Source organism: Bufo bufo, chromosome 5, assembly GCF_905171765.1.
Source record: "Bufo bufo chromosome 5, aBufBuf1.1, whole genome shotgun sequence".
In the NCBI taxonomy this organism is placed as follows: domain Eukaryota; kingdom Metazoa; phylum Chordata; class Amphibia; order Anura; family Bufonidae; genus Bufo; species Bufo bufo.
In genome coordinates, this window is record NC_053393.1 from 51,169,452 (window position 1) to 51,194,420 (window position 24,969).

General features: G+C 44.9%; 1 protein-coding gene across 6 annotated transcripts in view; it reads left to right on the forward strand.

The window, feature by feature from the left end:
* The window catches only part of OXR1 (oxidation resistance 1), a 118,144-nt gene extending 94,985 nt beyond the window's left edge, over positions 1 to 23,159 (forward strand). For 4 of the 6 annotated variants that reach the window (XM_040433467.1, XM_040433470.1, XM_040433471.1 and 1 more), the window contains 5 exons: positions 4,870 to 4,995; positions 10,834 to 10,986; positions 12,520 to 12,615; positions 18,308 to 18,381; positions 22,878 to 23,159. In XM_040433467.1, coding sequence (XP_040289401.1) covers positions 4,870 to 4,995; positions 10,834 to 10,986; positions 12,520 to 12,615; positions 18,308 to 18,381; positions 22,878 to 23,013 — 585 coding nt within the window. In that variant the 3' untranslated portion in view covers positions 23,014 to 23,159. Of the gene's footprint in view, positions 1 to 4,869; positions 5,032 to 10,833; positions 10,987 to 12,519; positions 12,616 to 18,307; positions 18,382 to 22,877 lie in introns of all 6 variants that reach the window. The other 2 variants (XM_040433466.1, XM_040433468.1) reach the window with 1 other exon arrangement.
* Positions 23,160 to 24,969: the final 1,810 nt, after the last annotated feature.

A 24,969-nucleotide genomic window follows, 5' to 3' on the forward strand; every position in this document is an offset into this window, starting at 1 on the left:
AGCTGAAGACAACAGGTCTGCTGACAGATGTCCTTTAAAGTGGTATTACCATCTCTCTAATTACCATTACCCCACTGATTCTGAGAATGAAGGGACCGCAGTATTGGTATTGCCAGCTGTGCTCTAGTCACCGTAAATCAGTCCCTTCACCCCTGGTGTGAACGGAGCCTCAATCTTTTCTCTCTTTCGATTACCTGTTTGCTTCTGCAGTGTCTTTTATGTTTTTTGCATCGTGTGCCGGTTTGTCTCTGTTCTTATATGTGTGTCCTGTATCAGACATGGCTTCTTAATGTCTCAGATTTAATTTTTCATGATGACGAGTGGTGCATGAGTGTCGTGTAGTGAGGGATAATGACCGATAAGCCGACTGCTGAAAGCTTTTATTCTGTAAGTAGTCATACACTACGACATACAGGATGGTGGGGTTAATAGCAGTATTTTTCTTAGTGGACCAATTATTTTTTTCAATTGACTTCTTACAAAATTATAAAAAGGCTTTTACAGTTGGGTATACTGGGCTTTATGCTCCAGGCCGTGTATACTGGGCTTTATGCTCCAGGCCGTGTATACTGGGCTTTATGCTCCAGGCCGTGTATACTGGGCTTTATGCTCCAGGCTGGGTATACTGGGCTTTATGCTCCAGGCTGGGTATACTGGGCTTTATGCTCCAGGCCGGGTATACTGGGCTTTATGCTCCAGGCCGTGTATACTGGGCTTTATGCTCCAGGCCGGGTATACTGGGCTTTATGCTCCAGGCCGGGTATACTGGGCTTTATGCTCCAGGCCGGGTATACTGGGCTTTATGCTCCAGGCCGGGTATACTGGGCTTTATGCTCCAGGCCGAGTATACTGGGCTTTATGCTCTAGGCTGGGTATACTGGGCTTTATGCTCCAGGCTGGGTATACCGGGCTTTATGCTCCAGGCCGGGTATACCGGGCTTTATGCTCCAGGCTGGGTATACCGGGCTTTATGCTCCAGGCTGGGTATACCGGGCTTTATGCTCCAGGCTGGGTATACCGGGCTTTATGCTCCAGGCTGGGTATACCGGGCTTTATGCTCCAGGCTGGGTATACCGGGCTTTATGCTCCAGGCTGGGTATACCGGGCTTTATGCTCCAGGCTGGGTATACCGGGCTTTATGCTCTAGGCTGGGTATACCGGGCTTTATGCTCTAGGCTGGGTATACCGGGCTTTATGCTCTAGGCTGGGTATACCAGGCTTTATGCTCCAGGCTGGGTATACCGGGCTTTATGCTCCAGGCTGGGTATACCGGGCTTTATGCTCCAGGCTGGGTATACCGGGCTTTATGCTCTATGCTCTAGGCTGGGTATACCGGGCTTTATGCTCTAGGCCAGGGGTGCACAACCTTTTCTGGTTGGGGGCCACGTTGTGAGCCTGAACCAATTCCAAGGGCCGAAAATAAAACTTAAAGGGGTATTACCAACTGGAATACTATTTTTATGGCATATTGAATACAGTATATATCATAAATGTCTAGTCACACTTCTAGTACTCCCATCTAATGGGAGAATACATGAAAGATACATGTGAGCAGCCACAAGACATAGACATACATGTCTGTTACCAGATGATTCGGGGCCGCACAGAATGGTATCGAGGGCCGCATGTGGCCCCTGGGCCGCAGGTTGTGCACCCCTGCTCTAGGCTGGGTACACCGGGCTTTATGCTCCAGGCCCGGGCAGTCTACATCCACTGCTCTTTTGGGTAGATTTTCATCACATTTCTAACGGTTTTATGTTTGTTATTGTAACATTTTTAGGGTAGATTTATTACATTCGGATGAAGCGCTCCACAAACACTTTTCCTAGATATAATGGGCCTAATGTATGAAAACCTATATATTTGAGAGATTAACATTCAGCTTTTGAGTGAATTGAGAAGACTTTTTAACATCTTTTTTCAAAGTGATTTGTCACCGTGGTACTTTTGTGATGACAATGCAGTATGTTAGGTTGGTCATACTGTAACATGTGAGCTGCTGGACACAACCTTCCCCTTCATACACATGCACACTTGGCCAAGTGTCTGTGTCTTCTCAGTGTAGAGAAGGGGGTAGGCAGCCACTGTCTGACACCTCTGGGGGCGGCTTATCTTCCCGAGAACAAAAGGATTGGGCATCTTTCTAAAATCCAACAGCCCAATTCTTATCTCCCCAACATCTGCCATCAGGGGAGAGGTCACCCGTAGACCTTAGATCAGTGATGGCTAACATCCGGCACTCCAGCTGTGGTGAAACTATGACTCCCAGCATGCTCTTTTCATTTCTTTGGAGTTCTGAGAACAGCCAAGCAAGTGTGCATCATGGGAGTTGTAGTTTTACCACAGCTGGAGTTCCGGAGGTCAGCCATCACAGCCTTAGATGGTTGGCCATTCCTGTTGAAATAGGCAGTTTTGACCGATTTACCTCTAATTTATATGGCCACTGCAGACGAGCCCTCCTTCAGTAATATACCGTACGCCAGTGTGTAACTCTGACGTGCTGTGCGGTATACTTTGTAGTGACGACCCTCTGTAAAGGAGATCAGTCTGCTGGACAGTCTTTCGGCTTCTATCGGGTGAATGAGAGTATGTAACTTAAAGAGGACCTTTCACCAGAAGAAAGTATGTAAACTGACCATACAGACGTGTAGAGCGGCGCCCAGGGATCCCCCTACACTTACTGTTATCCCCGGGCGCCGCTCCGTTCTCCTGTTATAGCCTCTGGTATAGTCATAGTTAGGCTCCACCCAGGGGAACCTGCCGCGGTCTCCTTCTCCTATGCTGTAGCGCTGGCCAATCGCAGCGCTCAGCTCATAGCCTGGCTATGAGCTGAGCGCTGCGATTGGCCAGCGCTACAGCATAGGAGAAGGAGACCGTGGCAGGTTCCTCTGGGTGGAGCCTAACTACGAACATACCGGAGGCTATAACCGGAGAACGGAGCGGCGCCCAGGGATAACAGTAAGTGTAGGGGGATCCCTGGGCGCCGCTCTACACGTCTGTATGGTCAGTTTAGATACTTTCTTCTGGTGAAAGGTCCTCTTTAATTCCTATTCACACGACTGTATTTTTACGGATTGGATGTTAGACCAAATAATTTCAAGGGGGCTGCAAAAAAAAACATGTGGACAGCACACTGCTCTGTCCGCATCCGTATATGTCCCTTCTGCAGTACCGCAAAAAAGATACAACCCGTCTTATTCTTGTCCATTTTGCGGACAAGAATAGGCATTGTTACCCGGACGTCATTCATATTTTTTGCGGACCACAAAATACAGGCAGTCGTGTGAATGCACCCTTATGTTAGTGAATTGTCGATTGATCTGTGACCTAGGCTTCTGTTTATAGGGTTCACGTCTGCCACTAATGACTTCCCCAGGTATAAACCGGACAGTGACTAAAGGGTGTATTAGACTGGCAGATAGTCTGCCTGTAATGGCAGCGCTCTCCCCCGCTGACAAACAGGCGATTGCTGGGAAGGAACACTTCTTTCCGACAATTGCCTGCATGTGCTGCCTTTAGAATCCAACATGGCAGATCAGGTTTTCCACGGATATGTCTTGACCCCTGTCCCCCCCCCCCCCCACACGATTCATTTAATCTGGGAGGGGGGTAGCAGGTTATACCCAGACGCCTGACGTAGAGACAGAACACAGCTTGGCCAAAAGTTATGTCCAGCAAGCAGAAGAGCAGTGAGATTTTAGTATTAACATAGGGGGGGCTGTTAGTGGCTCCATTGGTCTTCATCTTGGGCAAAGTTGGTAGGAAATAGTAACAGATTTGTACAACTTGCAGCAGGTTGTTTTTTTTTTGGTTCTTTGTGAGTTTTGTGTAGTGTGTGTGATTTGTCTCCTTTGTTTTTATAGTATTTTTAGTTCCCACTTGGTCTTCCTGATTTATTAAAGTCTGAACGTATCTGGTGTGTGACACGTTTACTGGGATGATCTATAGGCCCTTGATGCTTTTGCATGTGGAATGAGAATAATCTCTGTTCTGTAAATGCTCTATTCCAGTATACTGCATTCCAGAGCACATTGCACATGAGCAGCCAGCGTGCACCAGAACGCCCTAATGCAGCATATGTCCAACGTTTTTAAAAGAAGGAAAAAAAAAAGAAATAGCACCACACCTATCCACAGGTTGTGTGTGGTATTGCAGCTTAGGCCTTCACTTCATTGAAGCGGAGTTCCAGGAGACACAACACATGGACATGTATGTCAAACCCTTCTCCTCCTTAAGACCTCCTGCACACGACTGCATCTTCCGTCCTTGTTCTAGCTGCAGCGGATTTTACACGGATCCATTCATTTCTACAGGTCCACAAAAAAGCTGGACAACACACGGACGTCATCCGTGTGCTGTCCATTTCGCAAACGATAGAACTTGTACGCACCGCGGACGAGAACAGACATTTGTATTGTTGGGAGTGAGAAAAATGCGGATTGCGCACAGAAGGTATCTGTATTTTGCAGCTCCATGGTTTGCGGACTGTGGGACGGACACGGTCGTGTGCATGAGCCCTTAGCTGGATTAGAGAAATACTGGAGACTTTACAGGTTGTCACAGAAATGGCTTCTTAATTGTCTGAGAGGGCACAGGGGAAAATACAGCCATGTCCGTGTGGAGCTATCCCAGTGCCTGCGACAGTGTAGACGTGCGCTTCCACAGCTGTAGTTCTTTTTGGGTCTTCTGTTTGCATTTTACCATTGGTCTCCACTGGTTTGGATGGCAGGGCTAACGCTGAAGCGGCTTCATAGCGGACATAAAATCTGCACAGATTCATGGCAATGGCTCTGAAATGCACAGGCTGACGCCCTCTCGCACCCTCCGCATGTCGTTAACTTGTTGTTGTTTTTTTAATCTCTTGCAAAGATCTCAACCAGAGAGGAGGTGAACTCCAAGCAGACGACGAGCATCAAGGCTGAACTGGAACCAGAAGCTTTCCGACCCAACCTCAGCGACCCCAGTCAGCTACTACAAGTTGACCAGATAGAAAAGGTGGATTACAAGTCGAGCTGTCTTGCTTACCGTGCGGTCTGTATTGTGTGTGCCGATATGTGGTGAATTAGCTTTGTATATAGTTTGTAAGGCGTCCATCCATCTAAGAGGTTGTCTCTTCTTGCCGTTACTAAGGTGAGATGAGACACTGTCTGGCTGGGGAACAGCGGAGCGGCCTGGCACTCGCTGTTTCAGCAGCTCCCATTGCAGTCGTAGGCATAAATATGCAGTCGGTAGGAGTCCTACATCCCCATCGATCAGCTCTTCCCTGCCGCCAGAACTAGCTCTTTGAACAGAGCTGGAAGCACAGCTTCATTCAAAATTTAGTGTCGGCGTTAGGATACTGCAGCTCGGCTCCCAATTACGGCATCAGTAGCTCTGGAGAGCGGCTGATCTGTGAGTGTGCATGGTGGTGGACCCCCACCGAATGGATATCGATGACCTATCCTGGAGCCCGAAAAGACCGAAAATTCCCCTGGAATTACCTGGGTGTATGCTATCTGGACCTGGTGATTTATTCATTTTAATCTTGTTTAAAGCAGCGCTGCACTTCTTGGGTCACACAGACCTTTCACCTGAAATTTTTAATTTTCCTCTGCGACTACAGAGGAGAAAAAACATTGGCTACTTTCACACCTGCGTTTTTAATTCAGGTCTTGAGATCCGACAGAGGATCTTAAAACTGAATTAGAAGGATCCATTCCATTTAATACAGCCCGATGGCTCCGGGTGCCTGATCCATATTTTTCTGTAACGATTAGGTTTGTACAGTTTTGCAAACCGGACACAAAAACGCTGCTTTGAGCTGTTTTATGTCCGGCCCGGAAACATAACTGAACTGAACAGATGCATACTAATCAGTTTTGAATGGGGACCAAAGTGATCCATTTAATTCAGGTTTTGAGATCCTCCGCCGGATTTCAAAACCTGAATTAAAAACGCAGATGTGAAAGTAGCCTAATAAATTTGCTCCTCATCGCCCTCCCTTTCACTTTTAACTTTTTACCATCTCCCCAGGGGGGACTCACGAATGATCCAGGCACAATAACTTGTAGAACTAGCTCAGCTAACTTTAATGATGCCTTTCACTTAGCGATCCCTTGCTTATTTCTGCTTTTAACCCCTTAGTGACCACCCATACACCTTATTATGGAGGTCAATAAGGGGTCTCCTGTGCAGCAGAGAGCAGGATCTCTGCTGTCATGAGAGCCAGGCATCTGCTCTAGCGGCCTGGACCGGCAGGAGCGCAGATTCGGGCGGTTTAACTCCTTAGATGCCATGGTCAATAGCAACCACAGCATCTAAGCAGTTAGAGAGGGAGCAGACTTCTTTAGTCTCCCATCGGCACCCCATGAATTATATTGTGGATGCTGATGTCTTGACATTGCAGCCTCGGCCTGATGAAGGCCCAGACGGCTTTCAGAGCATATGTAACAGGCTGCGCCTCTCCAAAATCGAACGACAATGCGGTCAGTGTGGAATAGACTTCAGGACTCTCGGGTTCCCACAGGATTATAAAACATTGCCACAACTTGTCTAAAATTCGTTCTCTCAGGACTATTTTAGAGCTGTGATTTGACTGCAGAAACGGCCAAGACACGGAGTCTCATTCGTGCACTACTTGCTGTGTGTGATGGCAAAGTTCTGTGCGACTGGCGGGCAAAAATCCAACAGTGTTGGATTTTCTGTGATTGTCCATGTCTCATCGGTTACCCCTTTGACAATCATTAGATGCAATGTCGTGCGATCTTCATGTCGCCATGTAGCTCCAGCTTATTAGTGATTTCCCTGGTTGACAGATTCCCCCAGTATAGCTGAAGAACATTTTAGGGTTTTCCTCTTCTACAGCTACATCCAGCCAGATACAGTGACGGTTTGTGTTGTCTGCTATTTTCTGCTATGTGCGAAGCCTTTGATGTGCCTTAGAGTAATTTGAGCAATCCCAGCGATGCATTTTGTTTGGTGCAGCAGTCCTCCAGATTATCTTCTAGAGAAAGTTAGTGACTGCCATCAGTTTGTTGAAATAAAGGGCACCTGGCTGGATGAGCGTGTGTTTACTTACCCCTTAATTTCTAAAAATGATCATTATTAGGAATGTAAAAGAAACCTGTCATTTAGAAGTACAGGAAATTGTAATATCCCCATTGATGATCCCATCTCCCCATCAGCCTCTCACTTTCTCTCTTTAACCTCCTCTCTTGGCCTATCACAACTTCCTTCCTCTGCCACGCATGAACAGGGCAATATACTTGATCTGGTCTTCTTCCGTCACTGCTCAGTCTCTAACTTTAGTAACTCATCCTTCCCACTTTCTGACCACAATCTTATTTCATTTACCATAAAGACCTTGCACTTTTCACACTTACAGGAACCTACACACCATTAACTGCCATCCACTTAACACCTTGCACTTAGCTCTTACCCCAATCACATCCCTCCCCTGTTCAGACGTGGCTGCCAATCATTACCACCAGACCCTCAAAACAACCTTAGATGAAGTTGCTCCAATATAAATCCGACCCTCCCGACACAGAACAAAGCAACCCTGGCACACACCTGAAACACGTTTTCTCCAGCGCTGCTCCAGATGTGCAGAATGCTTATGGAGAAAATCGCGAATATCAGCAGACTTTCTCCATCATAAATTTGTGCTCAAAACATACAATTCGGCTCTCAACATTGCCAAACAAAAGTACTTCACCTCTCTCATCTCCTCACTCTCAAATAACCCAAAACGACTCTTGAAATGACACTTTTCATTCCCTTCTAAGCCCTAAAGTTCCAGAACCTGTCACTTACCTCTGCGCTGATGGCATGGCCACCCACTTCAGAGACAAGATTGGCAGTATGCGGCAGGAAATAATCTCCCAGTCCCCAAATTATTTCAATCCTCCTCCCTCCAATTCCTCCACATGTGCTCTCTCCTCTTTTGAACCTATAACAGAAGAAGAAGTTTCCAGGCTTCTCTCTTCTTCTCGACCCACGACCTGTAGCAGTGATCCTATTCCATCACACCTCCTCCAGTCCCTCTCCCCGGCTGTCATTACTCACCTAACTACAATTTTTAACCTCTCTCTCTTCTGGTATCTTTCTCTCCTCTTTCAAACACTCTGTTATAACCCCACTACTAAAAAAAAAACATATTTTAACCCGACCTGTGCTGCTAACTACAGACCTGTTTCTAACCTCCTCTTAATCTGTAAACTCATTGAATGTCTTGTCTACTCTCGCTTAATAACCTATCTCTCTGCAAACTCTCTTCTTGACCCCTTACAATCTGCCTTTCGCCCTCTTCACTCTACAGAAACTGCCCTTACTAAAGTGTCTAACGATCTACTAACAGCAAAAAGAAATGGTGACTATTCTCTACTGATTCTTCTGAATCTCTCTGCAGCTTTTGATACCGTAGACCAGGCATGCTCAACCTGCGGCCCTCCAGCTGTTGTAAAACTACAACTCCCACAATGCCCTGCTGTAGGCTGATAACTGTAGGCTGTTCAGGCATGCTGGGAGTTGTAGTTTAACAGCTTGTGGGCCGCAGGTTGAGCATGCCTGCCGTAGACCATAAACTTCTCCTCACCATGTTCCACTCAGTTGGCCTTAAGGACACTGCTCTCTTTTGGTTCTCTTCTTATCTCTCTGGCCGCTCCTTTAGTGTAGCTCTTCTCCTCTTGACTCTTCCTCAGGGCTCAGTACTAGGTCCTCTATTCTTCTCCCTCTACACAGTCCCCATTGGACAGACTATAAGTAGATTTGGCTTTCGGTACCATCTCTATGCTGACGACACCCAACTATACACTTCATCCCTTGACATCACCCCTGCCTTACTCTGAAACACCAGTAATTGTCTGGCAGCTGTCTCTAATATCATGTCCTCTCTGTATCTAAAACTGAACCTCTCAAAAACTGAACTTCTTGTCTTTCCCCCATCTACTAACTCACCTGAACTTGATATTTCAATTTCTGTCTGCAGCACTATCATAACTCCTGTGCAACATGCCTGCTGTCTTGGGGCCACATTTGACTCTGATCTTTCCTTTGTTCCCCATATTCAATCACTTACACGCTCTTGTCATCTGTACCTCCAGAATATTGCCAGAATCCACCCTTTTCATTCTCGTCTTGACTACTGCAACTGCAATTACTAATCTGTCTCCCTCTAACTAAACTCTCCCCCTTTAGTCTGTCCTAAATGCTGCAGCCAGGCTCATCTATCCATCCATCCAACCGCTACACTGATGCTACTAGTCTGTGCCAGTCACTTCACTGGTTGCCCGTCCACCACAGAATACAGTTCAAACTTCTCACCCTCGCCCACAAAGCTCTCCACAGTGCTGCACCTCCATACATCTCCTCCCTCATCTCCATCTACCACCCTACTCCTGCTCTCCGTTCTGTTAGTGACCTAAGATTAATAACCTCCATAATTCGTACCTCTCACTCCCGTCTTCAAGACTTTTCTCGAGCTGCACCTACTCTCTGGAATGCTCTGCCCTGGAATATTAGGTCAATTCACAACTTCTCCACCTTCAAACATGCCTTAAAAATCTTTTCAGGCAGGCTTATCAAGCTACCTAAAATGACTTTTCCCCGACTAAACCTCTCCCCTATCAACTGCTCTGGCCTGAACTCTATTCTCTAAGGCCTCTTTCACACGGGCGAGTTTTCCCGCACGGGTGCAATGTGTGAGGTGAATTCATTGCACCTGCACTGAATCCGGACCCATTCATTTCTATGGGGCTGTGCACATGAGCTGTGATTTTCACGCATCACTTGTGCGTTGTGTGAAAATGGCAGCATGCTCTATATTGTGCGTTTTTCACGCATTGCAGGCTCCATAGAAGTGAATGGGGCTGCGTGAAAATCGCAAGCATCCGCAAGCAAGTGCGGATGCGGTGCGATTTTCCTGCATGGTTGCTAGGAGACGATCGGGATGGGGACCCGATCATTATTATTTTCCCTTATAACATGGTTATAAGGGAAAATAATAGCATTTTTAATACAGAATGCTAAGTAAATTAGGGATGTAGGGGTTAAAAAATAAAATAAAATTAAACTCACCTCATCCACTTGTTTGTGAAGCCCGGCTCGTCTTCATACTTCTTCTTTGATGACCTGCGAGGAAAAGGACCTTTGGTGACGTCACTGTGCTCATCACATGGTCCATCACGTTCATACAGAGTGTCTGTCTCCAAACTAGTCAGCTTAAAGTTTTTTTTTTAGATATACATCTGATGGACAGACAGAGAGGGGCACACATCTCAATATCCCCCAGACAAGGATTGCCATAAAATAATAAACATATACTCTCCTGTTTTGCCTCCTTTACTTCCAGTGCCGCTGTCCCAATCTTCCCCATTGCTGCAGCTATAATATACCTGTATTCCCCAGACACTGGTTTAGCCAGTCAGTGTTCATGTGCGATATACCACTGAGGCCAGTGATTGATCGCAGCAGTCATGTGAAGTATACAGGCACATAATTGCTGTAACCAAACATACATAGCTTGTTGGAAGGATATGTGTGGTGGGTACTGTCAGATGGACTATACTACAGTATGTAGGCTAACACATCTAATGTGTGTGGTGGTGCATCGACTCCTCGATGGAAGACATCAGGGGAAAGAAGAATTGGGCATGTTGGACTCGCCCGAGCCAGTAGAGGTGTCTGGTGGCAGCTTTTCCTCTGCTCATTGAGAGCTTGTGTATGTAAGGCTCAGAAGGAATATCCGCTCTAGGCCGTTATGACAAATGTCAGTCTCTTGTTTCTTTTTATCTGTCCCTCCTTCTATAGGTTTCCTATTTCTAATCAGGACTCTGTATTCAACTCTTTCAACAGCTGACAAAGCATCTCCCACCGCGGACAATCGGCTACCCGTGGACACTTGTGTACAGCACTGCGAAACATGGAATGAGCCTGAAGACTCTGTACAGGACAATGCTGGGGTTAGACACTCCTGTGCTCTTGGTGATTAAAGATAGTGATGCACAGGCGAGTACAAGGCTACATTTTCGCGCAGCACATTGCTGCACCAAAACCATGGATGTGGTTTTAAATAGACTCAACCTCCATGGTATTCAACTTTGCAATTGTGGGAAAGCCAGGACAAAACCGTGTAAATGCTGCTCACCGAATCAGTAGGTAGATTAAAGATGTGGACCACAAGAACTGAGAGAGCTGCCAGCATCATGGTATAGAGCCGGATTTGCTGAGCAGATTGATATATGGTTTTGTGGGAAGAGATTTGGTAAATCTTGTAATTTATTCCAGCGATACATTTTTCTGGATCATACTTGCTTCCCGCATCTACATCTTCTGGTCTGGGGTTTGTTCCTCCCCTGCATGGGCACCTGATCCTCTTCAGCCAACCGTGATTGTCCACAAGAGACTTGTCACCACTGAAGTGGTTGGCTGAAAAGGATCAAGTGACTATGCCGGGAAGGAAGAAAACAAACCACGAACCAGGCGATGGATGTGGGTGCCAACATGGAGGACTTGAAGTGGCAGGGAGCATGCAAGTATGATCCTTTCAGTAGAGGAGGCATGCTGCCGGCACCTGTTAGAAATTATGTGTTCCTGGACAACTCCTTTAAGTTCCTGCTTATTCTCCAATGTGGGTTCTTAACCATTTGTAGACAGCTAAGTCTGTATGTACACTGTATACAGATATAGCTTTCACCCACTGGACTCCTAAATTCTGATTGAATGGAGATTTAAATGAATAACATACAAGTTATACTGAACCTTTTCCTACAAACTATACATCAATCTGCTCAGCTCCTCCTGCGCTATAACGTGCTGCCTGCAGATTAGACGCCATGTTTATTGTGATAGGTTCTCTTTTATAAGGACATCATTGAGCTGGTCGTATGTCAGATGCACTATAGTGCTCTAAACTCCTGTAGGGAATTTATCATGGAAAAGATGTCCGTTTTTTCTGGTGTTCAAAATCTGCACATTTTTACACAAGCAAAAATTTTACGCCTGTCACCACCTTTTTGGGGGGGTGTAGCCTAGTTGGAGAGGGGTGGCCTCCCATGACCTGAAAGATGTACTATAATTTACACAAGAAACTATGACTTTAAGTATATGCCAGCTCATGTAAGGCATAGATTTAATTTTCTAGTGCACTGACTGCTAAAAGGTTAAATAAATTAGCCGCCTCTTACTTCTGCACATTTTTTGTACGGCGCGCCATTCTTGATATTAGGTTTAGGTCGGCATTAATTGACTGAGAGAGGACACTGGCTAGATGATAAAATATATTTCCTGTAATTATTCCGGTAATTAGTGACCTACCAGGAAGATGTGAAACATAAAATGAAATTACAAAGGAGATTTGCCTGAATTGTGGCATTCCCCCAGAACACGGAGCAGAGTGCGGCCAGGACTGCAGAGGCTGAAATCCAAAGATGTACCCATTACTGCTCAGTAATAGTAGTGACCTCTTGGCTTACCAAGGAATATTACAAATTCAAGGAATTTTTGGAGAAAAGTGTTTTAAACAATTATGTTCCTTTCCAGATTTTTGGAGCATTGGCATCTGAACCATTTAAAGTAAGCGATTGCTTTTACGGCACTGGGGAAACCTTCCTCTTCACTTTCTGTCCTGATTTTGAGGTGAGTGTATTTTCTTCCTCATATTAGATCTTTTTAACTATTGAGGGTCACGTTGGTATTTCTGAAAAAAAAAACTGTATGAAGAATGAAGAGTGTGGACAGTGTTCTTGGAAAAGAAAAAGCACTTGTCTGACCGCTGGAGGTTTCAGCTGAATGATCCGCTATGGTGTCCTCATTTAAAGAAGGAGCTAATGAATGTTAGACACTCCCGCTGTCCCTGTGGTGGTCATGCTGGGGAAAGTGAAAGCCTAAGGGCAGTTTCACACAAGCGCATGCCGTGCGTTTCATCCGCAGCGTGAATGACAGCCAAGCCCCGCTCCGGACCGCAGAGACACGGAGCATTAACATGACTGATAATGCTCCGTGCCTCTCTGTGATCTTTTTACTACAAAAATCACGGTGACAACTTTATCTCACTGTGATTTTGTAGTAAAAAGGTCACAGAGAGGCACGGAGCATTATCAATCATGTTAATGCTCCGTGTCTCTGCGGTCCGGAGCGGGGCTTGGCTGTCATTCACGCTGCGGATGACACGCACGGCATCCGCTCGTGTGAAACAGCCCTAAGAGTGATGACACCTATAATAGAAGTAATCACAGTCTATGTGAATGTGAAGGGCAAACAGCTATTTCTCGCCAGCATCTGTCTGCCCCCTCCAGTCTGTCCAGCCAGGAGACTGAAGCCACGTTGTATAGTGCAATAGTTTAGTGCATTGCAGGTTCAAACCTCTCCTTACATGTCTGTATTACAACAATTTTCTTCCCCCTTGTAATTCTGGATCATCTATTATGTCTCTATGACGGGCAATCCCTTTATTATTCCTGCTAGAAGTTTCACGGATAACTTCTGTGTGCTGTCCGCTTCCGTATGTTCATACTGCAAAGGATAAAGCATGTCCTATTCTGGTCCGCACAATGCAGCCCGCTGATCCACTGAAGTCAATGGGTCGGCAAAAATAAATAAAAAATGTGCACAGCACATGGACTGTATCAGTGTTTTGCAGATCCGCGGATTGCACATCGTGTGCGTGAGACCTAACACAGTGATATCTCTATTTACGGATGATGTAGATGTTACCTGCAGTCCTATGTAACACTACAGATAACAGTGATCACTCTGAGTGCAGATAATTTAGACTACATTACACGGATCTGTGGTGTTACATAGGACTGCAGGTGAGACTTGTATGGCTTGTACACAGGAGTCCAATAGAAGCAGGGCCCACCTCAGCTCCCATAGATGTAAATATGGCATATATAGCTACGCACCTTGCATTAGGCAAACAAAGCCCTGTTTTCGAGATCAGACTTTTATGACCCTTATTAACAGATTGCCCTCCTGTTACTATGTATTGTCCAGCTACCTAACTGTTCCACTCAGCAAATGCTTAGAGGGGACCTTGGGTGCCGGTGAGTCGGACCCCCGCCGATCTGATATTTATGACCTATCCGGAGGACAAGTCATCAATATCAGAAACCGGACAAGCTCTTTAAGACTTGGATGATTCGTCTTGGTTGCACCAATTTGCTATTTGTGGCTGTGAAGCCATATAATAAACCTACAGCAACCACCAATGGTCCCCAATGAAATATGCAAGAATAATCTAAAAATCTATATTTTATTAAACATAAAGATACAAAATAAACTGGTGAAAACGAGGGCAAGATGGAATAGCCACACGATACTGCTACAAAAAAAGGAAGCAAACCAATTGGACATAGAACGATATAAATGATAATCTATACCGGGACAATATAAATATAGTACCACTCAGGTTGGGAAAGCGAATTGTTGCTAGGTTTTGAGGGCCGGCATAAACTCCGGCACTGCTATGTATATCTCATCTATAGTTTGTTATTTGTGTAGGAGTTTCTCCGGGCTCTCATTTATGTGGCAACTCAATTCGTTTTCAGAACTTGAGTGGTACTATATATAGATTATTATTTATATCGTTCTTTGTAGAAGTAACGTGTGGCTATTCCATCTTGCCCTCATTTTCACCAGTTTGTTTTGTATCTTTGTTTAATAAAATATAGATTTTTATATTATTCTTGCATATTTCATTGGGGGCCATTGGTGGTTGTAGTTTTTTTAATTCTGTGTGTTGCTAGGCCCCTGTATAGTTCAATATGTGTGGAGGTTATTTTTGGTCATTTGAAGCCGTATAAGTCTACTTTCACACTGGCGTTTTGGTTTCTGTTTGAGATCCGTTCAGGGCTCTCACAAGCGGTGCAAAACTGATCAGTATTGCCCTAATGCATTCTGAATGGATAAGGATCCGCTCATAAAGCATCAGTTTGGCTCCGTTCCGTCTCCATTCAGCTTTGGAGGCGGACACCACAACGCTAATTGCAGCGTTTGGTTTCCATCTGACGAAACTGAGCCAAACGGATCCGTCCCCATTGACTTACAATGTGTGTCAGGACGGATCCGTTTGGCTCAGTTTCTCCAGATAGACACCAATATTGCACAATAGAAAACGGATCCGTCTCCCATTGACTTTCAATGGTGGTCAAAACGGATCCGTTTTGGCAATGTTACAGATAATACAAACTGATCCGTTCTGAACGGATGCAGACGGTTGTGTTATCTGAACGGATCCGGCTGTGCAGATCCGTGACGGAGCCGCACCAAACGCGAGTGTGAAAGTAGCCTAATGCTGAATGTTGTATACATCTTAGGGCCTGCTGCTGCCTCTGTATTGGTAAGGACTTTAAGGCAGGGTTGACACACATTTTTGATTGATCTAATCCTCTAATATAAATGTAAGTCCATAGGGGCAAAAAACCTCTCTGGAAATGTTCAATATATACTTCTGGTTCCTGACATTAAAGGGAACCTGCCATCAGGTTCATACTGCCAAAACCACAGGCAGCATGAAATCCTGGCAGACGGCCCCTTATGATGGAGGGGTTTTCCTGGAAATTAACTCTTAATGACCTACCGTATGCTCAGTATTGGTCATCAGTATCAGATCAATGGGGGTCTGACTACCGGTACCCCCACCAATCAGTTGTTGGAAGGGGCTTGGTTCTTAGACAGGTCCTGAAAAATGTAAATCAGCAGCATGTAGCTAACTTGGGGAAATTTCTTCTTCTCAATAGTAACATCCAGGTTTATTGAGTATCTCATCCCGGCCTCCGGAATCCCACAATACCAGCAATTTAGGAAAACGGCTGCAACGTGTCCAATTTTCAGTTTAAAGCATAATAGATTTAAGCATATACTGCTTATTAGGTGAATAAAGCTCTTATCCTTAAAACTGCAAATTCCGTACATGCATGTCGTATAGTATTGCAGCTCCTTCCTGTTCATTTCAATGGGACGGAGATGCACATAGACCATGCGACCGATGGATGCGATATCACAGGCCTAGCAATATCGGTCACTCATCCGAGTGCCAAGTCCTCTTCAAATAGCTGATCTGCGGAGGTGCCAGCAGTCGGACCCTCCACAATCTGATATTGATGACCCATCTTGAGGATAGGTCATCAATATTAAAGCCCTGGAATACTTTTTTAAAGGGGTTGTCCCATGAAAAATATTCTACCGTTTTCAAACCACCACCTGGATCTGAATAGTTTTGTAATTGCATGTAATTAAAAATTTAGTATAGCCACTGAGTTATTCAATAAAATCTATCTGTATAGCGCCACCTGCTGTTTGTTCTTTTTCTTATTTCTTTGACCTGCTCACTGAGATGGCCGCACATGCACAGTTTCATCCTTCAACTGCCTCCTGAGCTGTGATAGGGAGAGCTGAGACACCCCCCCCTGAGCTGTGATAGAGAGAGCTGAAACACACCCCCTATAGCTGTGATAGGGAGAGCTGAGACACTCCCCCTGAGCTGTGATAGGGAGAGCTGAGACACGCCCCCCTGAGCTGTGATAGGGAGAGCTGAGACACCCCCCCCTGAGCTGTGATAGAGAGAGCTGAAACACACCCCCTATAGCTGTGATAGGGAGAGCTGAGACACTCCCCCTGAGCTGTGATAGGGAGAGCTGAGACACGCCCCCCTGAGCTGTGATAGGGAGAGCTGAGACACCCCCCCCTGAGCTGTGATAGAGAGAGCTGAAACACACCCCCTATAGCTGTGATAGGGAGAGCTGAGACACTCCCCCTGAGCTGTGATAGGGAGAGCTGAGACACGCCCCCCTGAGCTGTGATAGGGAGAGCTGAGACACCCCCCCCTGAGCTGTGATAGAGAGAGCTGAAACACACCCCCTATAGCTGTGATAGGGAGAGCTGAGACACTCCCCCTGAGCTGTGATAGGGAGAGCTGAGACACGCCCCCCTGAGCTGTGATAGGGAGAGCTGAGACACCCCCCCCTGAGCTGTGATAGAGAGAGCTGAAACACACCCCCTGAGCTGTGATAGGGAGAGCTGAGACACTCCCCCTGAGCTGCAGCAGAATAGACACTCCCCTTAGCTGTCAGCTTGATATAAATCTAGCAGAACAATTGGTGCAATGAATGTGGAGATCTCTGGATCCATGTGAGGTACAGGGCTGGTTCTTGCTTTGTTAGAAAGAGGTTGTCATGTACTGTATGATGTCTAATTTTTATTTTTTACATTAGTCATAGGATAACCACTTTAATTCTGAAACAATGCAGGGTTCCAGAGAAAGCATACTTTAGTAAATGAGGAGTGTGCACTCCATCTCATTTTTAGGGTCCATTCACACGTCCGTTTTTTCTTTCCTGATCTGTTCCGTTTTTTGAGGAACAGATCTGGACCCATTCATTTTCAATGGGTCCTGTAAAAAAATCGGACAGCACAATGTGTGCTGTCCGTTTCCGTTGTTCCGTTCCGCATGTTCGATAAAATATAAAACGTGTCCTATTCTTTTCCGCAAATTTCGGATCCTGGTACAATACAAAGTCAATGGATCCGCAAAAAACGGAAGACATTCGGATGTCATTACGTATGTCATCCGTTTTATGCGGATTCCGTTCTTGGAAATTTAATTTTTATTTTATAAACTTTTATTCACTTTTTTTTTCCAAAGAAATCCAAACAACTTTTATTTGCTTATTGAAATGTATACATGTTTCCGTTTTTTGCGGATCCGCAAAAAATGGATGACATACGGAAACATTTTCAAGAACAACGGACCCGCAAAAAACGGACCGAAAATCGGGATATAGAAAAATACTGACGTGTGAATGTAGCCTTAAGCTGTCTTCTCTGAAGAGTAAAACATGGCTCTCTGTCATGAGGGACCTTGTCCATGATCTCAAGATACCCGTGGCTCAGGCAGCTTGAACCAGATGGCCGATTCCCTTCAACAAATCTAGTTGGTAAAGGTTCTCTCTGGTTACATGTTTATCCATACATATACACTTCTAGTGATTGTCAATAGGTTCTTACCATGTAGAAGTATGTACTGAAATGGTGGTCACCCAGACAGGAAGGCCTGTACTTGCACAGAGTGAGAAGACATACCACAGAGAAATACCTGCTAACCTGCTATTACTGTAATAATGTCTGGTTGTGTGAGCGGCATGGGTTCAGACTGCTCGTCTGTATTTAATAAAAAGTTAAAAGTACCATCATTTACAAAGTTATGCTGAACCAAGTTCAAAGAACTAGTTTTCACTGAAATGACATTGGTTTGTCTGAGTGTAGTCACTGTGCTCTATGGCCTCTTTATTAACATTTCTTTTCTTTTGGTCATTTTTTTTCCACCCAGGTCTTTAAATGGACTGGTGATAACATGTTCTTCATCAAAGGAGATATGGACTCGCTAGCATTTGGCGGAGGAGGGTAAATGACCATTTTAAATGACACTTACACGCAGCATGTTATCAATCGCTCCCCCGTGAACAATAAAATCCGAAATGGTAGAATGTAGAAAGTAAATGTGTAAATTAAGAATTCTACTGGTTATTTTCCCACAAAACGATATATCGATCTGCTCAGCTCCTCCTGCTCTAGAACACGCTGCCTGCAGATTGCACTGAATTTGGTGGTGACAGGTTTTCTTTACTGTAAATCAGGTTGAAAGGGGCTGTAGTATGTGAATCCTGAACCATGACATCAGGGGTATTCAGCTAGTCTCAGTAAAAGTCCTCTTACCCGGGTCTATTCTCAGGTGAAGTTCTGAGCTGAACACTAACAATAAAGATTTTATCTAAACATTTCACAGACTTTGTAGAACAATTTCCATCAAGTTCTATAGGGCAAAACCAGATTAGACCCTTAAAGGGGTTGTCTCGCTTTAGTAAGTGGCGTTTATCATGTAGAGAAAGTTGATACAAGACACTTACTAATATATTGTTGTTGTCCATATTGCTTTCTTTGCTGGCTTGATTCATTTTTCTATCACATTATACACTGCTCGTTTCCATGGTTACAGGCCACCCTGCAAACCATCAGTGGTGGGCTGTGCTTGCACAATATAGGAAAAAGCACTAGCCTATGTGTGCTTCCACGGTCCCGGCCACCATATGGCTGATGCTTTTTCCTATTGTGTGCAAGCACGGCCACCACTGATGGATTACAGGGTGGTCTGTAACCATGGAAACGGGCAGTGGATAATGTGATGGAAAAATGAATCAAGCCAGCAAAGAAAGCAATATGGACAATCACAATATATTAGTAAGTGGCTTGTATTAACTTTCTCTACATGATGATAAATACCACTTACTGAAGTAACATATCTCCTTTTAAGCTCATTCAGACCCCCTAAAATTAATTCAGACATCATAGCAAATCTCTAAAATTAACTCTGACCCCGGACCAGACAAAGAAGAAGGGGAAAAAAAAATATATATATATATATATATATATATATATATATATATATATATATATATATATATATATATATATATATATACACACAGTCAGGTCCATAAATATTGGGACATCGACACAATTCTGACATTTTTGGCTCTATACACCACCACAATGGATTTGAAATGAAACAAACAAGATGTGCTTTAACTGCAGACTGTCAGCTTTAATTTGAGGGCATTTACATCCAAATCAGGTGAACGGTGCAGGAATTACAACAGTTTGCATATGTGCCTCCCACTTGTTAAGGGACCAAAAGTAATGGGACAAAATAATAATCATAAATCAAACTTTCACTTCTTAATACTTGGTTGCAAATCCTTTTTTTTCCCACTTTTTATTTTTTGTCCCACTTTGGGACTTCAACTTTTGGGGGTCTAATCCCTTTACAATGCATTCCAATACTTCTGTATTGGAATGCATTGGCTGTATGAGTAATACTGTGAGTATTACTCTTACAGCTTCCTGCCTGTGAGATCCAGGGGGCTGGATCTCACAGGCTCGTCACCGGAAGGCAGCGCAGATGCCTAAGGAAGGCATCGCGCTGGCTTCCATGCCATCGGGTCCCCCCTACAGCCGCATGGGGACCCGGTGGCACGCCCGATCACCGCCGCAACCACAGGTAAAAGCCGCAAACCGCAGGTCTGAATTGACCTGTGGTTTGCGGCGATCGCAATGATTTGAGCAGGCATCGGAACTATACATGACGTACCGGTACGTCATGTGTCCGGAAGAGGTTAAGGGGCAGGGGCCACTATTAAAGGGGCAGCTGCTGTGGAGGTCACTGTTAAAGGGAGTCTGTCACCACCATATGACCATATACAGTGCTTACATTGCCCTATCGCACACCTATACATGAATGTTATGGTACCTTTGTCTTTACACTTGCAGAAGCTGGAAAAACTAACTTTGATTGATATGCAAATGAGCCCTCGCAAAGTGCCCTGGGGCGGCGTTCACTGTGTTGGTGCCCACGCTGCCCTGCCTTTTTTCATTGTTCCTCCGCCCCAGCCTCTGCATATGCCCGCAAAACCAGCCGTTCGCCGGAGCATGCGCAGTAGTTAAAGCGATGCCGTGTTAACAATGGGCATCGCAGTGCGCAGGCTCCGGCCCGGCAAGGCAGTGCGCAGGCGCGGGATCTCGGCCGGACCTTAGGATGATGCATATGTATCAAATCGTTTTTTTAAACACAATAAAAGCACACAGAGCTATGGGGACTGGGTATTGCGGATGTGCTAGCGGCCATCTAGCAACCCATGTCCTCAGCTCTATACGCAAAATCCCGGTGACAGGTTCCCTTTAACAAAGTATTAGTTTAAGGGTGTGCACACTTATTATACTGTTTTCTTCCCTCCACCGAAAAGATTTCACTTTTGTTTTTCAATTGAGTTGTACAGTTTATAGGTCACATTAAAGGTGGAAAAAGTTCTGAAATGATTCATCTTAGGCCTTATGCACACGGCCGTTGTTTTGGTCCGCATCCGAGCAGCAGTTTTGGCGGCTCTGATGCGGACCAATTCACTTCAATGGGGCCGCAAAAGATGCGGACAGCATTCTGTGTGCTGTCCACATACGTGGCCCCGCAAAAAAAATATAACATGTCCTATTCTTGTCCGCGCTTTGCGGACAAGAATAGGCAGTTATATTAAAGGCTGTCCGTGCCTTTCCGCAAATTGCAGAACGCACATGGACACCATCCGTTTTTTGTGGATTCGCAATTTGCGGACCGCAAAACACACAATGGTCGTATGCATGAGGCCTTTGTCTAATTTTTTATACATCACAGAAACCTGACATTTTTAACAGGGGTGTGTAGACTTTTTATATCCACTGTATGTATATGTGTGTGTGTATGTGTGTGTATGTGTATATATATATATATATATATATATATATAATATTATATTTAGTGCGCCCCGGCGGTATGTCCAGATGGCGAGTCTGCGCAGTATGGACAGTTGGCGAACCCAGCCCCACCAGTGTAGGGCTGATGTACTACAGTATATCATCAGTTGGCTGTAGTGCTTGTAGGTGGTGCTGTGTCCTTTTGTAACACATAATGGACAATAAACCTTTCTGCATGCATTACCTTAACTGTTGAAATATATTCCGTAGCGAGGGGGTCGCATTGCTAGAAAGATGCGTAATTCAGGACCCTGTGGAATGTAAAACATATAGGTGACAACCCCAGCGGGAGCTGTAATGGCAAGGATTTATGAACATAATCGGAGAGAATTAGAGACTTTACCTTTCTATAGAAATGCTTTCTGATTTTTGACCAAGTGATTAATGTGTAGTCGTAAGACCTGATCTCCTATACGTCATCATATTGCACAGGTTATGTCTATGGCTACTTTCACACTAGCGTTTTTTGCGGATCCGTCATGGATCTGCAAAAATCCTTCCGTTACAATAATAAAACCGCACGCATCCGTCATGAATGGATCCGTTTGTATTATGTCTTCTATAGCCATGACGGATCCGTCATAAACACCATTGAAAGTCAATGGGGGACGGATCCGTTTTCTATTGTGTCAGGACGGATCCATTTGGCTCAGTTTCATCAGACGGACACCAGAATGCTGCAAGCATCGTTTTGGTGTCAGTCTCCAAAGCGGAATGGAGACTGAACTGATGCATTCTGAGCAGATCCTTTTCCATTCGGAATGCATTAGAATGCAAACTGATCCGTTGTGGACCGCTTGTAAGAGCCCTGAACGGATCTCACAAACGGAAAGCCAAAACGCGAGTGTGAAAGTAGCCTTATGCAAACCATAAAACTTTTTTATCCACTGTGTGGTAAAATTTCATTTTTGAAACCAACACTTTGCTGGGAAGGACCGAGGGGGCCACATTTCCGTCCTCTGGCTATAAACCAAGAAGGCTTCCATTTATGACTGCAAGCAGAGATCTCATAAAATATAAATGGTTATACAGTTGAGAAAATTGGGTTTTAGTCACTGAAGTCGGTCAATCGTTTGTAAAGGGATTTTCCTATGTATCCGTACGATATACCATCACTTTATGATCGTTGGCAGTCTGACCTCTAGGACTTCCACCAGTCCTGAGAATGAAGGGGACAATATGCTGGGGAGCCCTGTTCACGGGAAAGTTCCCCTGCACATCCAGGTACTGCGCCCCCTTAATTTTCTGAATTTGGGGGGGGGGGGTCGGTCTCGGGGGACTTTCCTGCCACCGATCATAAAGTGATGGCATATCCTAGCAATATGCCAAGACTTTCTGAGATGGGAATAACCCTTTAAAATACAAAAAAATAGCAGGAGTACCCCTTTAACTCTCGGGACCTGTGGTTTACCTGCAGTCTCCTGTAAAATCTCAGGAATAAAATGTTTTTACAATCTGGTGTGCCAAATGGTGTCTTTTTATGATCTAGATGTGTATAATATGCACATTTATTTTCTGATCTGGCATTCATTGGGCTGTTTTTTGTTTTTCTTCCGCAGAGGAGAATTTGCCCTGTGGCTGGATGGAGATCTCTACCACGGGAGAAGTCACTCGTGTAAAACGTTTGAAAACTCTATCCTTTCTAAGAAAGAAGATTTCATTGTTCAAGACATGGAAATTTGGGCATTTGAGTAAATATGTACATAAAGCTAGCGACTGCCGTCTCCTCACCCCACCTCCTGTACAGAAGGGAGACTCTGTGTCCCGCGGCTTGTTGATATATACCCTTTTTAATATATTTGTATTTTTGTTAATATTTAACCATAGTTACTTTTTATTTTCGGTAGCTACAGTATATCTATTTTCAGACCTGAATATTGGGTGAAGCTGTAATTGTATGTTTCGATGAATGTTGTACTTTTCTGTCGCTCCCTCCTTCTCCGACTCGAGTCTAATGGAAGCACACATATCGCAAGCAACAGTCAGTGCCGTCATGGAACAGAAGCAGAGGTCCAAGGCGAGATCTCATAAACTATAGTATTTAAAGGGAAAGCTCATCTTGGTAACCAATTTTATTTATTTTTTCTGTTCTAGCGCATCTAAAATAAAAAAGGAACTTTGCTATAGTTTTGATTAAAAGCTTCCTACTCCTTTGCGTTTACTGTTCCTGTGCAGACCTATGTGTTTTCCATGGTATTTGATGAGTAGCAATGTGACTGCAGGGTCAGACTACACAGGGTTAGTTTGCTGGTGCTACCATGGTAACACAAAGTTTTGCAGAGGAGCTGTTGATATTAAACGGTAGGAAATGTTTTTAAGGCTACTTTCACACTTGCGGCAGTGTGATCCGGCGGGCAGTTCCGTCGTCGGAACTGGCCGCCGGATTCGCCAATCTGCCGCTGACTGAAAGCATTTGTGAGACGGACCCGGATGCGTCTCACAAATGCATTGCAAGGACGGATGCGTCTCTCCGCTTGTCATGCGGACAGACGGTTCCGTCTTGTATCTTTTTTCACATTTTTACCAGTCTGCGCAGGCCGGAAGGACGGATCCAGCATTCCGGTATTTTGAATGCCGGATCCGGCACGAATACATTCCTATGGTAAAAAATGCCGGCATTCAGGCATGTCTTCACTTTTTTCGCCGGAGATAAAACCGTAGCATGCTGCGGTTTTCTCTTTTGCCTGATCAGTCAAAACGACTGAACTGAAGACATCCTGAACGGATTGCTCTCCATTCAGAATGCATGGCGATATGCCTGATCAGTTCTTTTCCGGTATAGAGCCTCTGTGACGAAACTCTATGCCGGAAAAGAAAAACGCAAGTGTGAAAGTAGCCTTATCAATTACAAAGCTGCTTTATTTTTCATTTTGAATAATATTTGTTGCAAGGTGTACATGGCCTTTAAGGGAATTGGCCTACACCCTATGTTTATCACCCATCCATATGAGAGAGGTGATAAATGGATGATCACAAGAAGGAGTCATGTGTCCCCTGTATAAATGGAGTGGTAGTGCACATGCGTAAGCACCTCTCCATTCACTCCTCCATTCATAGGACTGCCATAAGTGGAGTGTTGTACTCTGCAGTCCTAAAAATGGTTACTGGCCCTGTGTTCATGCATGTATTCTAATATGCCATACACACAAGGGACTCTGTGGGATGGGGGACCCATCTTGCGATTGGTGGGGGTTCCAGTGGTCAGACCCCCAGCAATCATACATCACCTATCCTGAGAATCAGAGATTAATGTTGTTGGCGGGCCGACCCCTTTTAAAGGGGTTGTCTCTCACTTCAGCAGGTGGCATTTATCATGTAGAGCATGTAGAGAAAGTTAATACCAGGCACTTACTAATGTACTATGATTGTCCATATTGCCTCCTTTGCCGGCTGGATTCATTTTTCCATCACATTATACAGAGGTTACGACCACCCTGCAATCCATCAGCAGTGGCCGTGCTTGCACACTATAGGACAAAAGTGTCTTCCTCTCTGGTGGCCGCAACCATAGGAGCATGCAGCAGTGTCATAACCCCTGGATATGAGACGTGTATAATGTGACAAAAAAATGAATCCAGCCAGCAAAGGAGGCAATATGGACAATCACAATACATTAGTAATTGCCTGGTATTAACTTTCTCTACATGAGAA